The sequence below is a fragment of the Syngnathus scovelli genome, chromosome 6 (genome assembly GCF_024217435.2).
Source record: "Syngnathus scovelli strain Florida chromosome 6, RoL_Ssco_1.2, whole genome shotgun sequence".
In the NCBI taxonomy this organism is placed as follows: domain Eukaryota; kingdom Metazoa; phylum Chordata; class Actinopteri; order Syngnathiformes; family Syngnathidae; genus Syngnathus; species Syngnathus scovelli.
Genome location: NC_090852.1, coordinates 18,727,188 through 18,746,946, shown reverse-complemented (window position 1 = coordinate 18,746,946; position 19,759 = coordinate 18,727,188). Strand labels below are relative to the sequence as shown.

At 43.9% G+C, this 19,759-nt stretch overlaps 1 protein-coding gene and 1 long non-coding RNA gene across 5 annotated transcripts in view; one reads left to right on the top strand and one right to left on the bottom strand.

Moving 5' to 3' along the window:
- Positions 1-16,873, top strand: part of tln2b (talin 2b) — a 54,107-nt gene extending 37,234 nt beyond the window's left edge. The window contains exons 31-58 of one of the 4 annotated variants that reach the window (XR_007482091.2): positions 387-480; positions 735-824; positions 895-1,017; positions 1,597-1,740; positions 1,816-2,001; positions 2,091-2,231; positions 2,787-2,968; positions 3,275-3,407; positions 3,518-3,619; positions 3,732-3,902; positions 4,445-4,591; positions 5,411-5,512; positions 5,597-5,716; positions 6,200-6,346; positions 7,010-7,176; positions 7,335-7,518; positions 7,655-7,780; positions 8,372-8,488; positions 8,677-8,862; positions 9,120-9,227; positions 9,495-9,600; positions 10,337-10,461; positions 11,875-12,000; positions 12,105-12,167; positions 12,241-12,423; positions 12,495-12,620; positions 12,803-13,009; positions 16,092-16,873. Coding sequence is in view for 3 of the 4 variants with exons in the window: in XM_049722643.2 (XP_049578600.1) it covers positions 387-480; positions 735-824; positions 895-1,017; positions 1,597-1,740; positions 1,816-2,001; positions 2,091-2,231; positions 2,787-2,968; positions 3,275-3,407; positions 3,518-3,619; positions 3,732-3,902; positions 4,445-4,591; positions 5,411-5,512; positions 5,597-5,716; positions 6,200-6,346; positions 7,010-7,176; positions 7,335-7,518; positions 7,655-7,780; positions 8,372-8,488; positions 8,677-8,862; positions 9,120-9,227; positions 9,495-9,600; positions 10,337-10,461; positions 11,875-12,000; positions 12,105-12,167; positions 12,241-12,423; positions 12,495-12,620; positions 12,803-12,931 (3,628 nt within the window). In the remaining variant the exon portion in view is untranslated. Of the gene's footprint in view, positions 1-386; positions 481-734; positions 825-894; positions 1,018-1,596; positions 1,741-1,815; positions 2,002-2,090; positions 2,232-2,786; positions 2,969-3,274; positions 3,408-3,517; positions 3,620-3,731; positions 3,903-4,444; positions 4,592-5,410; positions 5,513-5,596; positions 5,717-6,199; positions 6,347-7,009; positions 7,177-7,334; positions 7,519-7,654; positions 7,781-8,371; positions 8,489-8,676; positions 8,863-9,119; positions 9,228-9,494; positions 9,601-10,336; positions 10,462-11,874; positions 12,001-12,104; positions 12,168-12,240; positions 12,424-12,494; positions 12,621-12,802; positions 15,836-16,091 lie in introns of those variants that run through there. The other 3 variants (XM_049722646.2, XM_049722645.2, XM_049722643.2) reach the window with 3 other exon arrangements.
- Positions 16,729-19,371, bottom strand: LOC125970403 (uncharacterized). Its single transcript, XR_007482092.2, has 3 exons — positions 19,251-19,371; positions 18,685-18,777; positions 16,729-16,847 (listed from the first exon to the last, which is right to left on the bottom strand). It is a non-coding gene; the product is annotated as an uncharacterized lncRNA (long non-coding RNA).
- Between the last annotated feature and the right edge of the window lie 388 nt (positions 19,372-19,759).

Genomic DNA, 19,759 nt, shown 5'->3' with positions numbered 1-19,759 from the left:
CCCAAATGCAATTCAAACTTGGATCAGGATTTTTTATTTATTTTTTTTAAATAAATATGGCCTTGTCCATTCAGCGTTGCTTCAGGGAGTCGTCTTCCTCCTTGTGGAGAGGAGCCAGGCAGCCGCTCCCGACGGGCTTTGGGCTTGACTGACTTTTCTCTGTCTAATTAGGAAGATGGAAGCCTTGGCTGGAAGCTGTCTGAGCTCAGCAAGGCTGAACCACAAACTCCAGACAATTTGGTCACTCCTCCTGCACATGCTTGTGCGTTATTGTGCAATGTTGTTAGGCTACGGCGGGCGGGCGGGCGGGGAATAGCACAGATAGGGCAGCTGAAGTGACTCCAATGAAAAGGTTGTGTGTGTGTGTGTGTTTGTGTGTGTTTCAGTGCCGTGACCGAGAGTATCAACCAGCTGATCACGCTCTGCACACAGCAGGCGGCAGGACAAAGAGAGTGCGACAATGCCCTGAGGGAGTTAGAGGTAGCCGTCCTTCCATACCGAGTTTGAATCAATCGTTTGTACGACTTCCGAGCATACATCGATATAATCGTTTATCGTGGACGGATATTTAAGTGAGCAGTAAACTAAATTGGATTACCCAAGTGGAATGATCATAAAATTGCACATTAAAAAGTGTTGAATACTAAAGTCTTTTATGGCAATAAGATTATTTTACAATGTTTTTTTTTTAATTCAGAACTTAAGGGCTCATAGTTTGTTGTAACTATTTGTAGGCTGTCAGAGGACTGCTGGATAATCCCAGCGAGCCCATCAACGAATTGTCCTACTTTGACTGCATTGAGAGCGTCATGGAAAATTCAAAGGTAGATTTAAAGGATAGTTTTGTTTACTGTTTGAATAAGACCAATGACGACGAAATATTTTCAAATTTAGGTTCTCGGGGAGTCGATGGCAGGCATTTCCCAGCATTGTAAGACGTGTGACGTGGTGGCTTTTGGGGAGTGTGTAGGTGTGGCGTCCAAGGCCCTCTGTGGGCTGACGGAGGCTGCGGGACAGGTGAGATTGCTCTGCCCCCCCCCTTTATTTTTTTATTTTTATTATAACCAAGTTGGAATAACTTAATAGTCTCGCAGACTGATATTTTCCTCTACACTGCAAAAATTCCGCTGGAAAAAAAATGTTAGCCTGAGAAAAATATTTAAAATAAGTAAACTTATCTGCCAACTGAACAAGAAAGTTTTACGTGACAAGATTTTTAAAAATGAGAAAATAATACTTGGCCCATACTCACATCAGTCTTGAAATTAGCAGTAGTATCATTAAAATCTTTAAAAAAAAAAAAAAAGAAGCCTCTTAGTACTTAAAACTAGCTTTTAATACTCAAAGACAAGACTATAAGACCAAATAAGATAATCAACTAATAAGTAAATTGAAACAAGCATATTGATTTTGCCTGACAAATTTGATTTACTTATTTATATAATTAATAACATTATCATTTTTATTTTATTTTAAATGTATTTTAAGTCAAAATAAATTAAGACAGCAAAATAAGCAAATTTAGGTTGAATTTAAGAAATGACATCTTACTTTTCCGGTGTATCTACAATACGTATGTACGTCTTTGTGTTCCAGGCCTCTTATCTTGTGGGCGTGTCTGATCCCAATAGTCAGTCAGGCTATGAGGGTCTGGTAGACCCCATCCAGTTTGCACGAGCCCACCAAGCCATACAGATGGCTTGTCAGAGCTTAGTGGACCCAACTAGTAGTCCCTCACAGGTAGGAGGACACTTCATATGGCCGATGAGGACAAAGGTTGGACCAGCCCTGATTTGGTGTCCTTTTGTCTCGTAGGTTTTGTCAGCGGCAACGATAGTAGCTAAGCACACGTCGGCTTTGTGCAACGCCTGCCGACTGGCTTCCTCAAAGACCTCCAATCCCGTTGCTCGGAGACAGTTTGTGCAGTCGGCCAAAGAGGTGGCCAACACCACCGCCAACCTGGTCAAGACCATCAAGGTCAACTCTCCAACTGATCAAAACGTTGAGTGTAAATTTTGCTACCAAATCCTTTTCATCACGTCAGGCGTTCGAGTCCATCCATACAAGTTACCTGTGAAAAACTTTTTTAGGCTTCGGATGGAGATTTTTCTGAAGACAACAGAAAGAAATGTCGAGTGGCTGCCACTCCGCTCCTCGAGGCTGTGGAAAATTTATCCACCTTTGCCAACAATCCCGATTTTGCCAGCATCCCAGCTCAAATCAGCAACGAGGTAAGCATTTATCGAAACGCTCATTTCTCTTCTCCTGCAGCACACACACTCGAAATCGGAGTGTTTGAAAAATGCTTCTATTTTCAGAAACGTTCTCGTACTAAGTGACATGTCACAACTGGTCTCTTAAAATAACACTGGAAAAAAAAACGGAAACGATACGAAAAATGTTTGTGCTGGGAATTGATGTTGATTTTCCTCTTTACATGTAATGCGACAAAACGGCTCACCAAAATGCATTTTTATGTTTTCAATCAGAGCGGAAAAGTCCTCGTCGAAAAGCTTTATGGCTGTAATCTGTTAGAGGGCAGCGTTTAACGGCACCGGCGCCCTTTACCGCTGCTCTAATCTTCATCTTGTTAATCTAATTGTCGAGGGAGGCTTTGCCTCGGATCATAAAGACTGAAGGTGTTTCTTCCTGCGTCTCTGTAAAGCTGTCTTTCTAATCTCATCCACGAGTTTGATTGCTCAGTTGATCTTTCTGGATTCTCGCAGTCGGTCAGAGCTGCTACTTCACCTTGTTCCGACATTGTTTTTTTTTTTTTTTCCCCGCAGGGTTCGGTCGCCCAGGAGCCCATCGTTCGTTCGGCCCGTTCCATGCTTGACAGCTCCACTTACCTCTTAGAAACGGCCCGCTCGTTGGTCCTCAACCCAAAAGATCCCCCGACTTGGTCCATACTAGCGGGTCACTCCAGAACAGTCTCTGACTCCATCAAGAGCCTCATCACGGCCATCAGGTTGGTTGCAACTGGGTGTGGAATTTCATTTCAAATTTAACTCAACCGCTTTTGATTGACTATGACAGTGCGGCCACTAACCAGTTAGCTTATTAGAGCAGACGGCTGGGCTCCTCTGTTGCTAGGCAACCTTAGCAATGACAGGACTCCCAAAAAGCTCTTCTTCCATTTGTGGTCTTCACACATCACTTATGTCATGCTTTAAACAAACTGCTTTTGATTTCTATTATAGTATACGTTTATGATTATTTGCACTGAAATGGAACAAGAGCGCCTCTATTTTTTTTGTCCTCCCCCCCCGGCTAGGGACAAGGCACCAGGACAAAAAGAGTGTGATTACTCTATAGATAGCATCAATAAATGTATCCGGGACATTGAGCAAGCCTCCCTGGCGGCAGTGGGACAGACCCTACCCTGCAGAGATGATATCTCCAGCGAGGTAAGCTACCCATCAGCTCAATCTTGTCTGAAAGAAGGAGCTTAATGGGATCTGTAGTCTTTCTGTTGTGATTGATACCATAATTCGCTCTGCCTTTACAACTCACCAAGGCACTGCAGGAACAGCTGACTTCATCCGTGCAGGAGATTGGGCACCTGATTGATCCCATCTCCACCGCCGCCCGGGGTGAAGCTGCCCAGCTGGGACACAAGGTGTACATCTGACAATATATCCTTTTTATCCCCTTATGGATTTCGATAAATCGCCCTCCATCTTGTTCAACAATCCATTCCCGGATGACTCTCCTAACCTTATTTCACCTAGGTGACTCAGCTGGCAAGCTACTTTGATCCACTTATCGTGGCGTCGGTCGGACTGGCCTCCAAGCTGCACGACCATCAGCAGCAGATGACCATTCTGGATCAGACCAAGACCTTGTCGGAGTCTGCCTTGCAGATGCTTTACGCCGCCAAGGAAGGCGGCGGTAACCCGAAGGTAACGAGCGGAGGGGACGACAGCGTTGCTCTTAATACACCAATGTCCTTTTTTGTCTTATGTGCAGCTGTAAGTCACTCGGCTCGCTTGTTACAAAGTTTTATTGCTACCTGTCAAGGTATAGCTGCTCTTCCTCCTTGCTCTTAAAGATGCCAAGAGAATACACTTACAGTAATTGGACAAGTCTGTCTTTAGTGGGAACCAGATTGAAGTAGAAATAAAAGCTCAGTGAGTCACTCATCGGAATCATTAGCGGTGTAGGCTACGTTTGTAAGGAAAGTGGGAAATATTGGTGACTACAGTGGATTATTTTTCAATATTTCTTAATACAGGACTGAAAAGTTTTTTTAATTGCATTACAGAAAATAAAGAACTTTATCACAATATTCTAATTTTCTGAGACGGTCCTGTATTTTGAATTTATTTTAAAAAAAAAATCCCAGTTCATTGTGGAAAGCGTATATTAAATATATAATGACTCAAGAGGCCATTCAGAGCGTGGCTCATAATCTTTGTTTTTTAATCATCAACATCATCCCCAGGCGTCCCACACTCATGATGCAATCTCCGAAGCAGCCCAGTTGATGAAAGAGGCCGTGGACGACATCATGGTGACTTTGAACGAGGCGGCCAGCGAGGGGGGCATGGTCGGGGGAATGGTGGAGTCCATCGCCGAAGCAATGGGCAGGGTGAGATGTGGATTTTGCCTCCACTCATTCTTGACCTCATTTGTCCAAGTCATTTCACAGCGAGTGTACTTGAAAAGTGTCCTTGTGTGTGACTCATTATTCCTACGGATGAAGCATTTCAAATCCTCAGGCAAATCATGATATTAGCAGTTACTCATGCCTGCTGGGAAAAATGACACTCATCTCATTTTTAAGGTTAAGAATTCAGAATACACACTCAACACACGCTGTGTTAGCAATAATTGCCCAATTTAAAGCACATAAATATGAGTTTTAGCCGGCTCGGCTGGAGAGGTATTAACAGTATCTATTTATATGCGCGCTGTTTCGAAACTGGTAGCAGTACTAAGCTAGCATTGCTAAACTAGCATTAGCACTTTGAATTCACTAACATAAATTACAGCTGCTATATTGGTAGCTTGATTTCTTTGTATTGAGTTGTTACTGTTAGACAAAAGTGACCTGTTCGAACCTTTGTTTTTGAACATACAATCAATTAAAAATCATAAAGAGGTTATAAATATACTTGTTGAGCAGAGACGTTGCTAATTTGCTTTTGAAGCCATTCATCTGCCTGAAGTCCTTTCATTCTGCTTCAGTTTACTAGTTTTGTTAGAAAACAAACTATAGCCATTTTTTTTTAAATTGTTTTCCAAGGGTGACTATTCAAAGTTCATGAAACCCAAGCTAACTGTGAGAATGTGGAGATGAATGTGCTTGGCAGATGATTGGTATCTTGCAAGCCATGCCTTCTGTCTGTCTGTGAAAGATAAAAAAAATAATAGATTAAAAGAAAAATGTCTTTATGAAACTTTATAGCTGGATGAAGGAACACCTCCAGAACCCGAGGGTTCCTTTGTGGACTACCAGACAACAATGGTGAAGTACTCCAAGGCCATTGCCATCACAGCACAGGAGATGGTGAGTGCCTTTCCCCATTCTGAGGATTTTCTCGCCTCACGGACATTCTTACGCTAACGAGGTCCCCACTCCCTCTCGCTCTAGATGACCAAATCAGTAACCTGCCCCGAAGAGCTCGGCGGCCTTGCCTCTCAGGCGACCGTGGACTATGGGCAGCTCGCTCACCAAGGACGCCTCGCTGCAGCCACAGCAGAGCACGAAGAGGTTACAAACCATGTTCAGTCTCTTGAAAAGAACAACACAAGGAGCTTAGGGTCGTTTCCTCTAACATATCACTTTCCAATCTCTCCCGTCTGGACCACAAATGCTTCCAGATCAAAGTCTCCCCCTCCCACCTCTGTCACTCTGAGCAAACACAGTCATTTTTCAAAAGTTTACAGCAAAGCGATGTGTAGAAACATCGCACTAATAAGCTCACAGCTCTTATCAGTATCTCGTACACGGCACGCGGCTGCCGCGCAAAACCTCTGGTTGCCATAGCGACACGTTGCCTCGACAAGTCTAAAAAGCCTATAGTGATGCTTATAAAAGAGCTGCCAACCCACCCACCCACCCATGTATCTCAGACTGCAAATTAAATGCTACAGCCGGCTTTCGGCAGAGAGTCTTTTACTTGCGTTTCCATCTGCTGTGTTAAAAGAAAAGTTGAGCACATGATTGTGAAAGGGAAACCGCTTTCGCTTTCAGGTGGGTTTCCAGATCAAAACACGCGTGCAAGAGCTGGGTCACGGCTGCATCTACCTGGTACAGAAAGCCGGAGCCTTGCAACTCAGCCCCACAGACAGCTTCTCCAAAAGGGAGCTCATCGAGTGCGCACGTGCAGTCACCGAAAAGGTACCACACTTTTTTTTTTTTTTTTGTAGAAGGTCCTCTTTCCGCTGATGTTCCGCTTCTCCGATTTTAATGAAACTGGTAGTTTACTTTGTTATTGCTGTACTATCCGATGCTTGGTGTAAAACTGGCTGCTCTTTTACATCGTCGGACGAGGAAGTCATAAAGTTGGACTTAAAACTTGTAAAGGTTTAGTAGAATATAAAAATGTGATATGTTATTTTGGGTGATAATAAAGGCCTCCGTCGCGTGGGTAATGCAGATCATGAAAGTGAAGCCATCCCTGCACCGCTCTGCGCAGTATCGTAATTTTAAAGTGTCCCCGCTATGACCCTGGCAACAACGAGCTCCGGCAATCACACATTCCTAATTCTATTCCACTCGAAGACTGTGATTTCATTCAACGCACAACTTGATTAATTTCGCACTTGCTCATGTGAATCCCGTGCCTCGTTCAAGGGCTCCTCTCGGGGAGCTGGCTTGTTTACGAGAGACGGAGCGACGCTAGTTTCCCCAGTCTGCCTCATCAACTTGTTTTTGATTGTTGTGGACTCCAATTTTAAGGCGGGAGTATTTCTTCGCACGTCTCCTGCCGTCTTATCTATCTGGAAGACTTATTTGAAGCGTTAGATAAAATGTGTTCTCAGATTGCTTTCCGTGTCGCAGGTGTCGTTGGTGCTATCGGCGCTGCAGGCGGGCAACAAAGGCACCCAGGCGTGTATCACGGCAGCGAGCGCCGTTTCTGGTATCATGGCTGACCTGGACACCACCATCATGTTCGCCTCGGCGGGGACGCTGAACCCTGAGAATGAGGAGTCCTTTGCTGACCACAGGTGTCCATCACCGTATTTTTTAAGTGGACTCAAAGAGATTACATCAGATGTTGTTTTCCCCGGCTCTCTGTTTTATGAGTGACTCACTCAGGAGAAGCAGAGCGCCCAAAGTAAACAGCCAGCTCATGTTGCTGACCAAAACTCTCACCTTCTCCCAGGGAAAACATTTTGAAGACGGCTAAGGCCCTCGTGGAGGACACCAAGCTGCTGGTGGCCGGAGCCGCATCCAGCCAAGAGAAGTTAGCTCAGGCCGCCCAGTCCTCCGCTAAAACCATCACCCAGCTCACAGAGGTGGTCAAACTGGGAGCGACCAGCATGGGCTCCGAGGACCCCGAGACACAGGTGACCAGCTTTGACAACTTCCCACTCAGTATATCATGACTGGATGGGAGTGATAAACACCACACGAGGAAATCCAGCCGATAAGCCCGAGCTCGCACCGTTGCGGCTTTATTGATCCCGGGCTTCATCTCCTCAGGTGGTTCTGATCAACGCAGTACGCGACGTGGCCAAAGCTCTGGCCGAACTCATCGGCGCCACCAAGTGCGCCGCCGGCAAGGCTGCCGACGACCCGTCCATGTATCAACTCAAAGGCGCCGCTAAGGTAAAAGTAGCCATATTGGTTGCGAGTATTGATCCATTTCAACCCAGGCGACAAACTTCCTGGATTGATGTACAAGATTTGTTTTTCTCACAGCTGTCACACACACACACACAAACTTCGTTTTGTAACTTGAGCTGCTGCTTAGTGCTTTTCATCTAAAAGGAATGAGGACCACCCGAGGTCTCGGTCCCACTGGCAGATCGGTTCTGCATATGGTGACCACCCCTGCCCTCACATTCATGGGACCCTCTCAAAGTCCTGCTGTGCCTTTGCTCGCATTACGAACATTGTAAGACTCTTGTTGCGTAATGCAGCAGGACGGAAGGAAGCCTTGTGCTAAATATACGAGAACATTTTAATTCTTTCCAAATTGGGTGTCATTGAATTATTTAGAAATGCTCACCAAATTATGTTTTGCTTTCAGTGTCTTTATCAGCTGTGTAATTATCATCAAACAAGCTCATCTAAATAAAAAATAGCAAATTTTGTGAACGCTCGTCTGTAACATCCTGTTTTATATTTAAGGAGAAAGAGCGCCACCTCCTGGTTTGATTGCAAGCCTCATCCACTTGACTGGCTTTATTTTGACAGGTCATGGTCACCAACGTGACGTCTCTTCTAAAAACGGTGAAGGCGGTGGAGGATGAAGCCACTCGCGGGACGAGGGCACTGGAGGCCACCATTGAATTCATCAAGCAGGAGCTGACAGTAAGACCGCCTGACAGGCCCGATCCATCCTTTTGTGCTAAAGAGGCTCAGCGATATTTAGGTCTCTTATTCAGAAACAAACACTGCTCTCTTTATCCGGCTCTATTTCTCACAGCAAATTTTTAAAATTCTTATCGTAGCGCCACCAGCTTCAGAGCAAGCTTATAATATTCATGTCTCCATCTCAGATGTTCCTGTCCAAGGACGTCCCAGACAAGTCCACCACACCTGAGGAGTTTATCCGCATGACAAAGGGCATCACCATGGCGACGGCCAAAGCCGTGGCAGCGGGCAACTCTGCTCAGCAAGACGACGTGATCGCCACGGCCAACCTGAGCCGCAAAGCCATTTCCGACATGCTGACAGCCTGCAAGGTTCTAATCCAGACGCACGTAGAATCTGTTGTACTGCTTTTCAGCAATTTTGATTTAATCCAGACACAATACATATCTATCTTCTTATTAGGATATTTAAAAAATAATAACTAACTAAATGCAAGCTAATGATAGTAAATAATGCGTCCACATTTCCTTCTTGGTATTGTAAGCTGTGTGACAACCCCCCACTAGGAGGCATTTATTTTGGGCTCCTTGAAATTCCCAGAATCCTTTGTTTTCCTCTCTCCATCCAGAAAGCCGCACACCACCCCGAAGTGAGCCAAGACTTAAAAATCAAGGCCCTGCAATATGGCTCCGAATGCACCACGGGATATGTCAACCTTTTGGAGCAAGTCCTTCAGGTTGGAATGAGACCGGCACATTTGTTGAAAATTAAATGTACAAGCCTCTTTAGATTATAAAATGGTGGCTAATTGCACAGTAAATATTTACAGTTATGTTTTATAATGTCCACACTGAATTGAAATATCAATTCAAATAAAAACTGAAATTCCAAATATACTCACTAAACAGTACACAATCATCTTGCTAGCTAAATCCTGTCGCTAGGTGAATGCTAAATGCTTAAATTAGTCATTTGCGCTGATATGAAATTCACGCGCGTTCAGGTGCTCCAGAGGCCCACACCGGAGCAAAAGCATCAACTGGCCGGCCATTCCAAGCATGTGGCGGCGTGCGTGACGGAGCTCATCCAGACGGCCGAGGCCATGAAAGGTGAAGCTTTAGCATCGCGGCCTTTAATATTCCAACACTGAGATCCGAATCATCAAAATGATTCTCATCGTGAACTCGTTTCAACGGGATTTCCGCCATGCTAGCAATTAAGTTGAAGGCGCGCTAATCCTCTGTGTACGAATATCGGCGAGCGTCACAACTCATGAGAGACGTCGGGTCACCACGAACACATTAGAAGATTGAAATGGAAGCAAACGGCGGCGGCGCTGCAAAATGAAGCTCAGCTGCGGTTATGACACAAACGTGCGGCGTCTGACGCCGCTAATAGATTGTGTGGGAATTTGATTTCAGAGCGTAGAGCGCGACGCGCCGGGGCTATCGTCTTTATCTTTCTAACATCCCATGTGCTCTCTTTCCCTCACCCCTCTTCTTCCCTTGCTGCGTCAGATGGAGGTAAGTGCGCTGGATCAACTTTCATGGAGTCTAGGGGGGGGGTCGAGGAGCATGGAAGGGAGGGGGAGGAGGGGGCGGTTTGGCGCAAGGCAGATTTCCCCTGAGCTCAACGTAATCTTGGAAAACACGTTCACATCTGCCTAAGCAAGCTGTTCCCAAAGTGCTGCGTTTTATAGACCTTCGTAAAAAAGGCCCATCAAAAGTCAATTGCTTCTTTTAGTTTCTCTTATTTAACATCGCAGCAAGCACGCAAAGTCGAGCATCACAAAAATGAGTCATTGTTTTTTTTTGGGGAAAAAAAACGCGCCGGTTTGCCTTTCAGGATCCGAGAGCGCCGACCCCGAGGACCCCACCGTCATCGCGGAGAGCGAGCTCCTCGGCGCAGCGGCGTCCATTGAAGCGGCGGCCAAGAAACTGGAGCAGCTGAAGCCCCGAGCCAAGCCCAAGGTAAACGCGTCCTTCTCGGACCTTTTCCACCCACGCACAGACACAGCTTGTTACCGAATCGTAGCAAAAAAGGTGACATTGTCTTCCCTTCTGAAGGTTGCTCACACAGCTGCTCCTCTTTAAACTCTTTTTGAGCACCGTCGAACTGAGTTTAACGGAGATGATGGAGATGATGATGATGTTTGCGTGTGATGTGCACTGGCATGATTGTGTGTTTTGGGGATCCCATAATCCCTGTGGCATCTGCCCTTTGTGCTTTCCTGCTTCCCTTTACCTCTTCCAGCGCACTCCTGTAATTGTCTGATCAACCTGTCTGTGAAGGAAGGCATATTTAGGTCAGCCCACTTTTAATAAAAAAAAAAAAATAATGCTCTGTCTCATACTATAATTACATGGCGGAATTTATTATCAGGCTTCTGTTTTTTTTTTTTTTAGGGGGTGGGTTGTTTTTTTTCTATAAAAGGAGATTAGCGAGTAAAAGGATTTTCCCCTCGTGTCGACGTCGGTGCCTCCCTCTAGTGATCTCATTTGACAAGACAATTTAAGAGGGAAATATTGCCAGTTGTTTTCCAATTTAATCCCCAATTACCGAGCGTCCTCCATGTTTCGGATGACGATCATGTTTTCATTTGATTTGAATCCTTCTAATTGGCCTTTGTGTTAGTTCTAAACGAGTGCTTCTGTGCAGAGGCAGAACTAATAAAGTGGCATGTCTTGCGTAATTTCCACAGGAAACGACTCCATAAAATAGCGGCCCCGATTTCATTTCCATCCAACCTTTTTAATCCTCTTTACTCCCGCTCCTCATCCGTCGTCACGGGTCGGTGGACGGACGGATGGACGGACGGAGGGAGGTGTGCTTCTCCCACCCCTGCCATGCATGTCTCCTTCCTTCCCTCCCGGCCCCTCTCAGAGCCTTTGTAGACCTGGAGGACTTCTCTGCAGGGCTCTGTGTGATATGTTTGATATATTAGGTTGTTATTCAGTCCAACTATGTATCAAACATATTCCTACAGTGTCCCGCCATGTCTCCTGCCACCTGTGCCTTTTGTGTTTCTAGAGATTTTGGGTGCACAACTGTGTGAATTTTTTTTTAGTTTGTATTTTTCTCCTCCCTTGACTGTCCCTTAACTGATGGTGGTTAGTTCAGGTCCTGTGCAGTCACTCAAAACCAAATTTGGTTTTTGATTGAAGACAGTGAGGCTAAGGTTATGCATTTTGAGTAGTTTGGGAGCTTCTGTCCAAAATTATGAATATAAGGCCGACACCAGCCTTATTTTAGGCTATCTTGTAGGCTGCCAATATCAGTATTTGCTGCCCTCTTGTGGCCATTTTGTGAATAGGAGACAATTTCAATGTTTGGTTCGAGAAAGTCATGTAATGGCTGAATTTTTTCTCTTCTTTGACCTTCAGCAGGCCGACGAGACGCTGGATTTCGAGGAGCAGATTCTCGAAGCAGCCAAGTCCATCGCCGCGGCAACCAGCGCCCTTGTCAAGTCTGCATCAGCGGCCCAACGAGAGCTCGTAGCACAGGGCAAGGTCAGTCAAGCATTCAAAACACTTCAAAGTTGCCAAGGACGATGTGATTCTCTGTATTATTCACACAAATACATTTTGAGGTCACTTGATATTTTCAATTTCAGGTCGGATCCAATCTAGCCAACGCGGTGGATGACGGCCAGTGGTCGCAAGGACTCATATCTGCTGTGAGTATTGTCGTCTCGACGTCAATCAGACAGAACGACCGAGAGTGAGCTTTCTGAATGTCAACCGCTGTAGGCCCGCATGGTCGCCGCGGCCACCAGCAACCTGTGCGAGGCCGCCAATGCGTCAGTGCAGGGTCACGCTAGCGAGGAGAAGCTCATCTGCTCAGCTAAGCAGGTGGCCGCCTCCACAGCTCAGCTGCTGGTGGCCTGCAAGGTGAAGGCGGACCAGGATTCTGAGGCGATGAAGAGACTACAGGTGAGACCCGCCGCGAGTACGCTTCGAGAAGGTACGCATACTAATTCCGCCTCGTCTTCTCCTTCCTAAAGGCTGCTGGCAACGCGGTGAAGCGAGCCTCAGACAACCTGGTGAGGGCGGCTCAGAAAGCAGCCTTTGACAAGACGGAGGACGACAGTGTGGTGGTGAAGACCAAATTTGTCGGCGGCATCGCTCAGGTACTCGGCTGAATGAGCAGTAGAGATTTATTTATTTATTTATTTATTTATTTATTTATTTATTTATTTATTTATTTATTTATTTATTTATTTATTGGCCCAAGTGAAGTCTGTTTGTTGTCTTGAACATGTAGTGCTAAACGTTAGAAAAATGTTTATTGTCTCCACCCCCTTCTCCTCAGATCATCGCGGCTCAGGAGGAGATGCTGAGGAAGGAGCGCGAGCTGGAGGAAGCCCGGAAGAAGCTGGCTCAGATCCGACAGCAGCAGTACAAGTTCTTGCCCAGCGAGCTGAGGGAGGATGAGGGTTGATGGGCCGGCCAGGATGGGACGCCGGCTCTCCTCTGGTGTAACTGAAGATTATACAGCACTTGAAACAGGCCCTGTTTGGTAAGACGACCAAGTGCCTGTGCTTCGCCGTGTATTTGTGTGTGTGTGTGTACGCGTGCAAAAACGTCAATGTTTGAGATGAAGTCGTGTGAGAAACCTTAATGTTACAATAATGACGTGAAGAAAGTTGTAAATCTATTATTGTTACTGAATGTTTTATAGTCGGTGAGCAAATTGTCATGAACAGATGGCAAAGTCCAGCTAAGGGTTGTTTTTATTCCAGGCCCAAAACAAAGGCAGTAGGGGTATGTCTCATTTCACCACTAGCTTGCATGCACCCTCGAATCAATACATATCAAAGAAGCTACTAACCAATCGAGTAGTCGAGCATAATGGCACTTATTATATGTGAAAGAAGAATGAAGAGCTTTTTTTTTTTCCAAAACGCCATGAATGCCACATTAAAAAAAAAAAAACTCACCATGCCATTTTTATGTGTACACAATTATGTTATTATTTATACATTTGTCGAACAAACTGAGCCAATGAATTGTTTTAATGAAATTAATTCATGTATTTTTTTTTTTTTCTCAGCATGATCCAAATGGATTTATGGCGTTTTGGAAAAGAGCAAACCTAAAAGAAAAAGTATATATTTATTCTTGACTGATATTTTAAAAAGAAACTAGTTTTTCTTACCGAGTGGACAAAAAAAGTTGCGACCAAAATGATCTGCTTGCTTTTCGTTTCACTCCGTTTTTGAAAAACACAAACTCACACAGAGCAGTGCAACAAATTTGCTTCAACCTTTTTTTTTTTTTGCACTAATAACAAGACAATAAGTGTTGCTGTGGAACTTCTATAAGGCTTTCGAAGTAACATTCAAGTGTAAATATACAACTTAAGATATTTTTCCCCATTATAAATTCAATAGTTCCATTGTACTTCTAATCAAATAAAATACATGCAAACTATCAGCAAAAATTTGCAAGGCACAAGTAATTTCTAAATATTTTATTAGCAATATATTTCATGACTGAGTCATTTAGTGAGTAGGAGTTATGACAATAAATAAATACTGTATTGTATTGAAAATGTACTATTTTATAGAAAAAAGAAAGCAACGAGCAATATGAGCATCGTGTAAGACCAGTTGCATGCACACCTCCATGCGCCCCAAAAAACTAAATGGCAAAAAAGCTACGTGTGCTTAAATAAGGGGAAATTATGCTTTGCCATGAAAACTTTTTTTTTTCTCAAAATACCTGTTAATGTAGTAATGTTAAGTTTATACTGGCAGTTTTAACATATATGATCCAAAGTGGCTTTTTTTTTGTTGTTGTTGTTTTTTAAAATGGAACATCTGTACATTTTTTAATGCACATGTTTGAAGTTTCAATACTTTTGGCAAAATTTTGCGGATCCCTAACAAGAAGCTGACGACCTGTAAATTTCCTAGTTCAGTTCAAATTAATATTTCAACAATCCTCTTAATCATGTTGTTTGTATTTTGACTCATCAACAGTACTCGATCATTGCAAATATAAAAGTAGAAATTTTTGTCTTTTGTGACTTTTGCAGTTCGGCTTGTTAGCGACCATCAAGTTACGCAAAAAGTACAAAAACATGTGCATTTTAAAATATAAATAAGGTCATATTAGGTTCACTGGCAAAACTTTGAGTACATTTCGGAAATTTCACCTGATTTTGTGAGTGGTGTGGATTTTATTGATCGTATAAAACCTGTTTATCTTGTTCAATATTTAAAATATTTATCGTCTCACATTGGCATCTACGATGTAAACTCACTGTATTATGGCACTGGCGAGCTGAGAACGGGAAGCGACCGCACGTTATGTTGAACGAAACGAGCCTATTGGATGATGCACTGAAACCGCTTCCTTCCATTTGTTATAAATCGAAGACATTCCTTCGCACGCCGAAAAAGGTAAGAAACTTAAGCTCTGGTTGGAGAGCCTGTCTTCTATATGGGGAATTTGCCAGCAGGTTAGTTCCTGCGTTGTGTCTCATGTGCCTTACTCGAGCGTGTGGTGCAAGCAGCTGAAGATCCGTCCCGGTTGGGGCTTGAGCCTTGAGAACTTTTTTTTTTTTTTTTTTTTTTGCCAATCCCCATCAAGGCCGACAAGTGGAGTTCTTTGCCATACGATCCAATGCCTTGACTGCCGGCCGATACTTGCCTATGTCGCTAGCGTGGATACCTTTGGGAAATTTCGAAACTTGGATGGAATACTAACGGCATTCCTTGAGCATGTGTTTGTGTTTGAAGTTAGGAGAAGTTGTTTAAAAAAAAAAAAAGAACTGGGTTGTTCTTGTTCCCGTATGTGTCATGGAACCACATGTCAGTTTTTATCAGTATAAATGCAGTGCTGAGCAAACGTCTAAGGCTGACACTAGTTTTGTTGTTCCAATGACTTTTTTCATTGCATTCATTTTATTTTTGTGTGCGTTTTTGCTTCTTTGCGTTGTGTTCATTTTGATTTTTTACATTGTTTTATGCTTTTATCTACCCCAGCACTGGGTCCAAAAAGGTACCTGAATATTAACCCAATCTGCTCAAAAGCCAAAACTGGGTCACGCAAAACAACCCAGAATTGTTTTGTGCGTACAAAAAAAAAAAAAAAATCTGCTATAACAACAAATCTAATGACGGGCCAGTATGTTTGCCCAGCGCTGTGTATTTATTGTCTGAATGATTTGTGCAAATATTCAAGCAAATGAAGTGAGGAGGGAAGTTGATTGTGTTCTGAATTGGTCTTGTGCAAAACCCCGTTTAGTTGGATGACTTGATGCTCTATGTATGATATTTATCTGGTCACAAAAGTATTTTTGGTATTCATCACAAAATAAAAAAAAAAATCAAGCCGATTTGCTTTTGTTTTTCTCATTTTGATGGCTTTCTACATTCTTACCAGCAGGTGGCAGCATTGTCTTGTGCAGTTGATCACTTTCAATGGAAGTCAAACCAAATATAGAAATAGTAGATGTGTTTTTTGTGTTTCCTTCTTCCTTCATTCCTATAGTGATGTTGAAAACAGTGATGAGCTCACAATGTAACAGCCACACCATTTCTCCAATTAATAATAACAAGCCTTTTTTTTTGTTGACATTTCCTTCCCTATAGGGTTGCTACGATAGAGGCAGGCACGTGGGAAGGCCCGAGGCTTGTAAAGGACATTGGTTTGCTGGTGTCCCATCATATGGTGAGAGCACCATATTTGGATCGTTTCACTCATCCAAGGCCAAGCAGACACACAGGAAAGGGGCGAGTGACACCATGTTTTAGTCGTACTCATCTCTGGCCTGTTTGATGAGACTCTGGCATTTTTTTAAAATGCCATCATGAAAAAATGACGTTCAATTGAGCAGTGGCTAATGTCACGAATGACAACAAAAACTTCTTACGCCTTGATTATTTTTAATATAATTGGGATATTTCTTTCAACAATTGTGTGACATTTAAGGAAGATACATTAGATTGTCCTCACTCGGGTCACACTTATGGACGATTTAAAAAAGTTTCATGAACCTAACATGTTTTTGGAATGTGAGAGGAAGTCAGAGTACTCCACACAGGAAAGCCAAAGCCGTGATTTGAGCCTGAGAACTGTTAAGGCAGACGTGTTAACCACAGGCTGCTGGTCTGGCTGCTTTTCACTTTTAATCCTTCTAAATTCTTGCGTGAAGATCGCTGTCCTGTGGCAAGCCAAAGAATTTTTCCAGCTGACAAGTAGTTTGGTTTTCAGTTCGCTTTGTCTGTTGTTACATGGTGTAAAGAAAAAACTGTTTAGATACACATTTTGTGCTTGCCACTTTGTTTGGACTTGTTGTGAGGTCATTGAGGCATTCCGTTCTTGTGTGTTCTCGCTGAAGCGACGCTCTGGAAGATAAACCCAATATTCATCAGCTGACAGAGCGTCTTATTGCTCGGGTCTGGAGCGCATGACTATTTTAGGTCATGGCATACTGTACCGGAGCTCCTCTGCTCTATTGAGTGTAGTAAAAGGCCAGTGGAAAGAGCTTTGATTTAGGATGTTACTGTAACATGACTCTCGATGTGCTTCTGCTTCTGCTGCTACTTCAACGTTCCATCTCAGATATCATCATTTTGACCGTCCTAGTCTTTTCAACATTCCCGGGCCTTTACATAATGGCAGTCGAGCTCCGCCAGATAACGAGCGGGCGCCGCTTCCGCGAGTTGACCGGTCTTCCTTAGCCAACATGTAAGCAAGGAGGATGCCACAGTATTTCTCCGTCAGCAATGACAGCAAGGCTATATTGGGACAGAGCTGAGACTTCAACCTGCCCCAGCTAAATTTGGACAAGGAACAGCAGGAATATCTATCAAACGCGATCATTTGACACCCACTTAGACCATAGTTTCGTTCTTAACAAGATTCCTTTTGATTTCTTTTATTTTCTTTATATCGTATTTCACACAAATCGGTGACGCGAGGAACCGCCGTGTCGTCGACTGCAAATGATCCGCGGGCCAACCTCTTGGGATTTTCAATCACAGCACAGTGAAATGCAAGACTGAAGCTTCTTAATTTGGAAACTTTGCTTCGGGCCTGTTGGATGCCTGTCACTCTGTGGCACCCACGCCCCTTTTAGAGCTGAACAAATAGTCGGCAACAAGTGTTGAGGAAGGGAACGGTATCCTCGAGGGAGGAAACCGGGCGGCCATTTTCATTGAACTGTAAGCTCCCTAGGAAATAACATTTTACCCATCACAGAGGCAACATTAAAATTGCTGTAACCCAAATTGGGTCAAACCTAACCCAGGGCTGGTCCCCGTAACAATGAAGCCATGAGCAAAATTCTACATATCCTCAATGTTTCTGTCTTCCATTTGTTATTTTATTTTTTTAACTTCCCACACTGTCTGGGCCCGCCCTTCTTTTTGTCTTTTGAACGGTCATGCCGGGCGATCAAACGTGACTGCAGACAGGCTTCACTAAGAATGCAGGTGGAGCCGAAACGTAGGCATTCCTCAGTGTGGCCAAACCACGCGGCCCAATCGCTGTCGACACCAAAAAAAAAAAAAAATACCGCAGCGGAATGTCTCCATCGCCTTTGTTTCCCACGCAATATGTTAAGGGTGTGCTTCACACCGGGTGATGGTCATTTTTGTGGCTTTCGACTTCCTTTCATAAGTCAAGAAAAGCTCCCTGACTAAAAATGAACTTCTGATGAGGAACTCCCTTTCGAGTTGACACACTCGTAAAAATGATCTTAACGAGAAATAAAATAGCTCCAAAACAGACACAGAGGGAGAAGTGGCGCATCCTTATCTGCCCTTTGGTTTAAAGTTCCCATCAAGACATTTTACGGCCTTCTGGAACGGAAAGAAACATAGCTTGTCTTTTTGGACCGTACAACGGGTCCCACCGTCTCTGCTGAGGGTCTGAGACCAAGACACGCAGCCCATATATGGAGAAATATACAAAAGAGTTCCCCTCAGCGCGCAAACACGGAAACGTCTCGGCCTCCAGAAGTACTCCAGTGTGCACGTTCGGCGATAATTAGACAATCTGAGAAATGTTCAAATGACTTGTTCTTCTTTTCACCTCTCTTGACCATCCCTGCATACAAAGAACGCTTAAAATAGATGTTTTTCTAACCCACTCTGTCAGGTCTAGAATTTAATTTTCCGCCAGGATTCCTAAGTGCTGCATGAGTTCTAAATGAATCATGACAGCCTCCCCCCCCCCTACCTCCTCCTCCATTCCTCCTCTTCCTCAGTCGGTCAAAGTCGAGTGAGCAGCATCAGATATGGCCGACATTCCTTCTTCTCGGTGTGTCCCCATCTGTTGGGGAGGAACACAAACAAACAGTGTGGGCGGCGTAGCCACCCACCCTCCTCCTCCAGAGGCCACAAATATTTCACCATTATGACCTCTCGCCAAATCTTGTGTCTGCGGGCGGCACTGGCAACCTTGACTTTTTATCCTGTTATTGCGAAGTTCAGCCTTTTTTGTTTGGCTTTTTCTCGTCTAATTACAATCAAAGCTGTGTAATACTAAAACACATTTAACCAATATTTTTAATCCAACTAACACATTAACGATTCCAAGTAATGGCTTACCAGGTATGAGTAGACAAAGTCAGTCTGGTTAAAAATAATGTTATGACGTTTTCCATTAAGAAGAAGCAACTTTCCAGGAGGGGTTAAAATAAATAAATACAAATCAGAAATTGATTATTGATGACACTGAACAACATTCCCTGTGACTTGACAGATTCATTCTTCGCCATGCCGTATTGTGTATCGGAACCTCACCAGCAGTTCCCAGTTGTTGCAGCCAAGTACAGCTCCCAATCTATTTAAATGGATCATCGCTTTGATTAAAGCACACCACACCACTGACCCAGCAAGGCTTGAGTTACAGCTTCGGGCTATGACACGCACTCTGATTATGCGCCGCCTAATGGTTATGACCCTGCTTGGCGCTATCTGAGTCCAGAGTATCTGTGTATATATATATATATATCTGGAGCAGCTCTGCACAAATCATCAGATGGCATCTAGAAGGGAGACTGCCAAGATAGCGCTCAAACGAGCAAGGGACTTCAGTATCTCTGGGTTCTTTTGGTGAAAGCATGCTTTAAAGATACGAAGCTCAGCTTGTGAAAACTTATGTCGAAAAAAATGGAATTGTTTTGTATAGAACAATCCTTATTGACTTGAAATAGTTAAAAGATAAGATAAAAGTAGCTTTGACTAACATTAGCCTCAATGCTAGCTAGCGTAGTACTCAAGAATCCTAAATTTCACTCAGTAAGTACCAG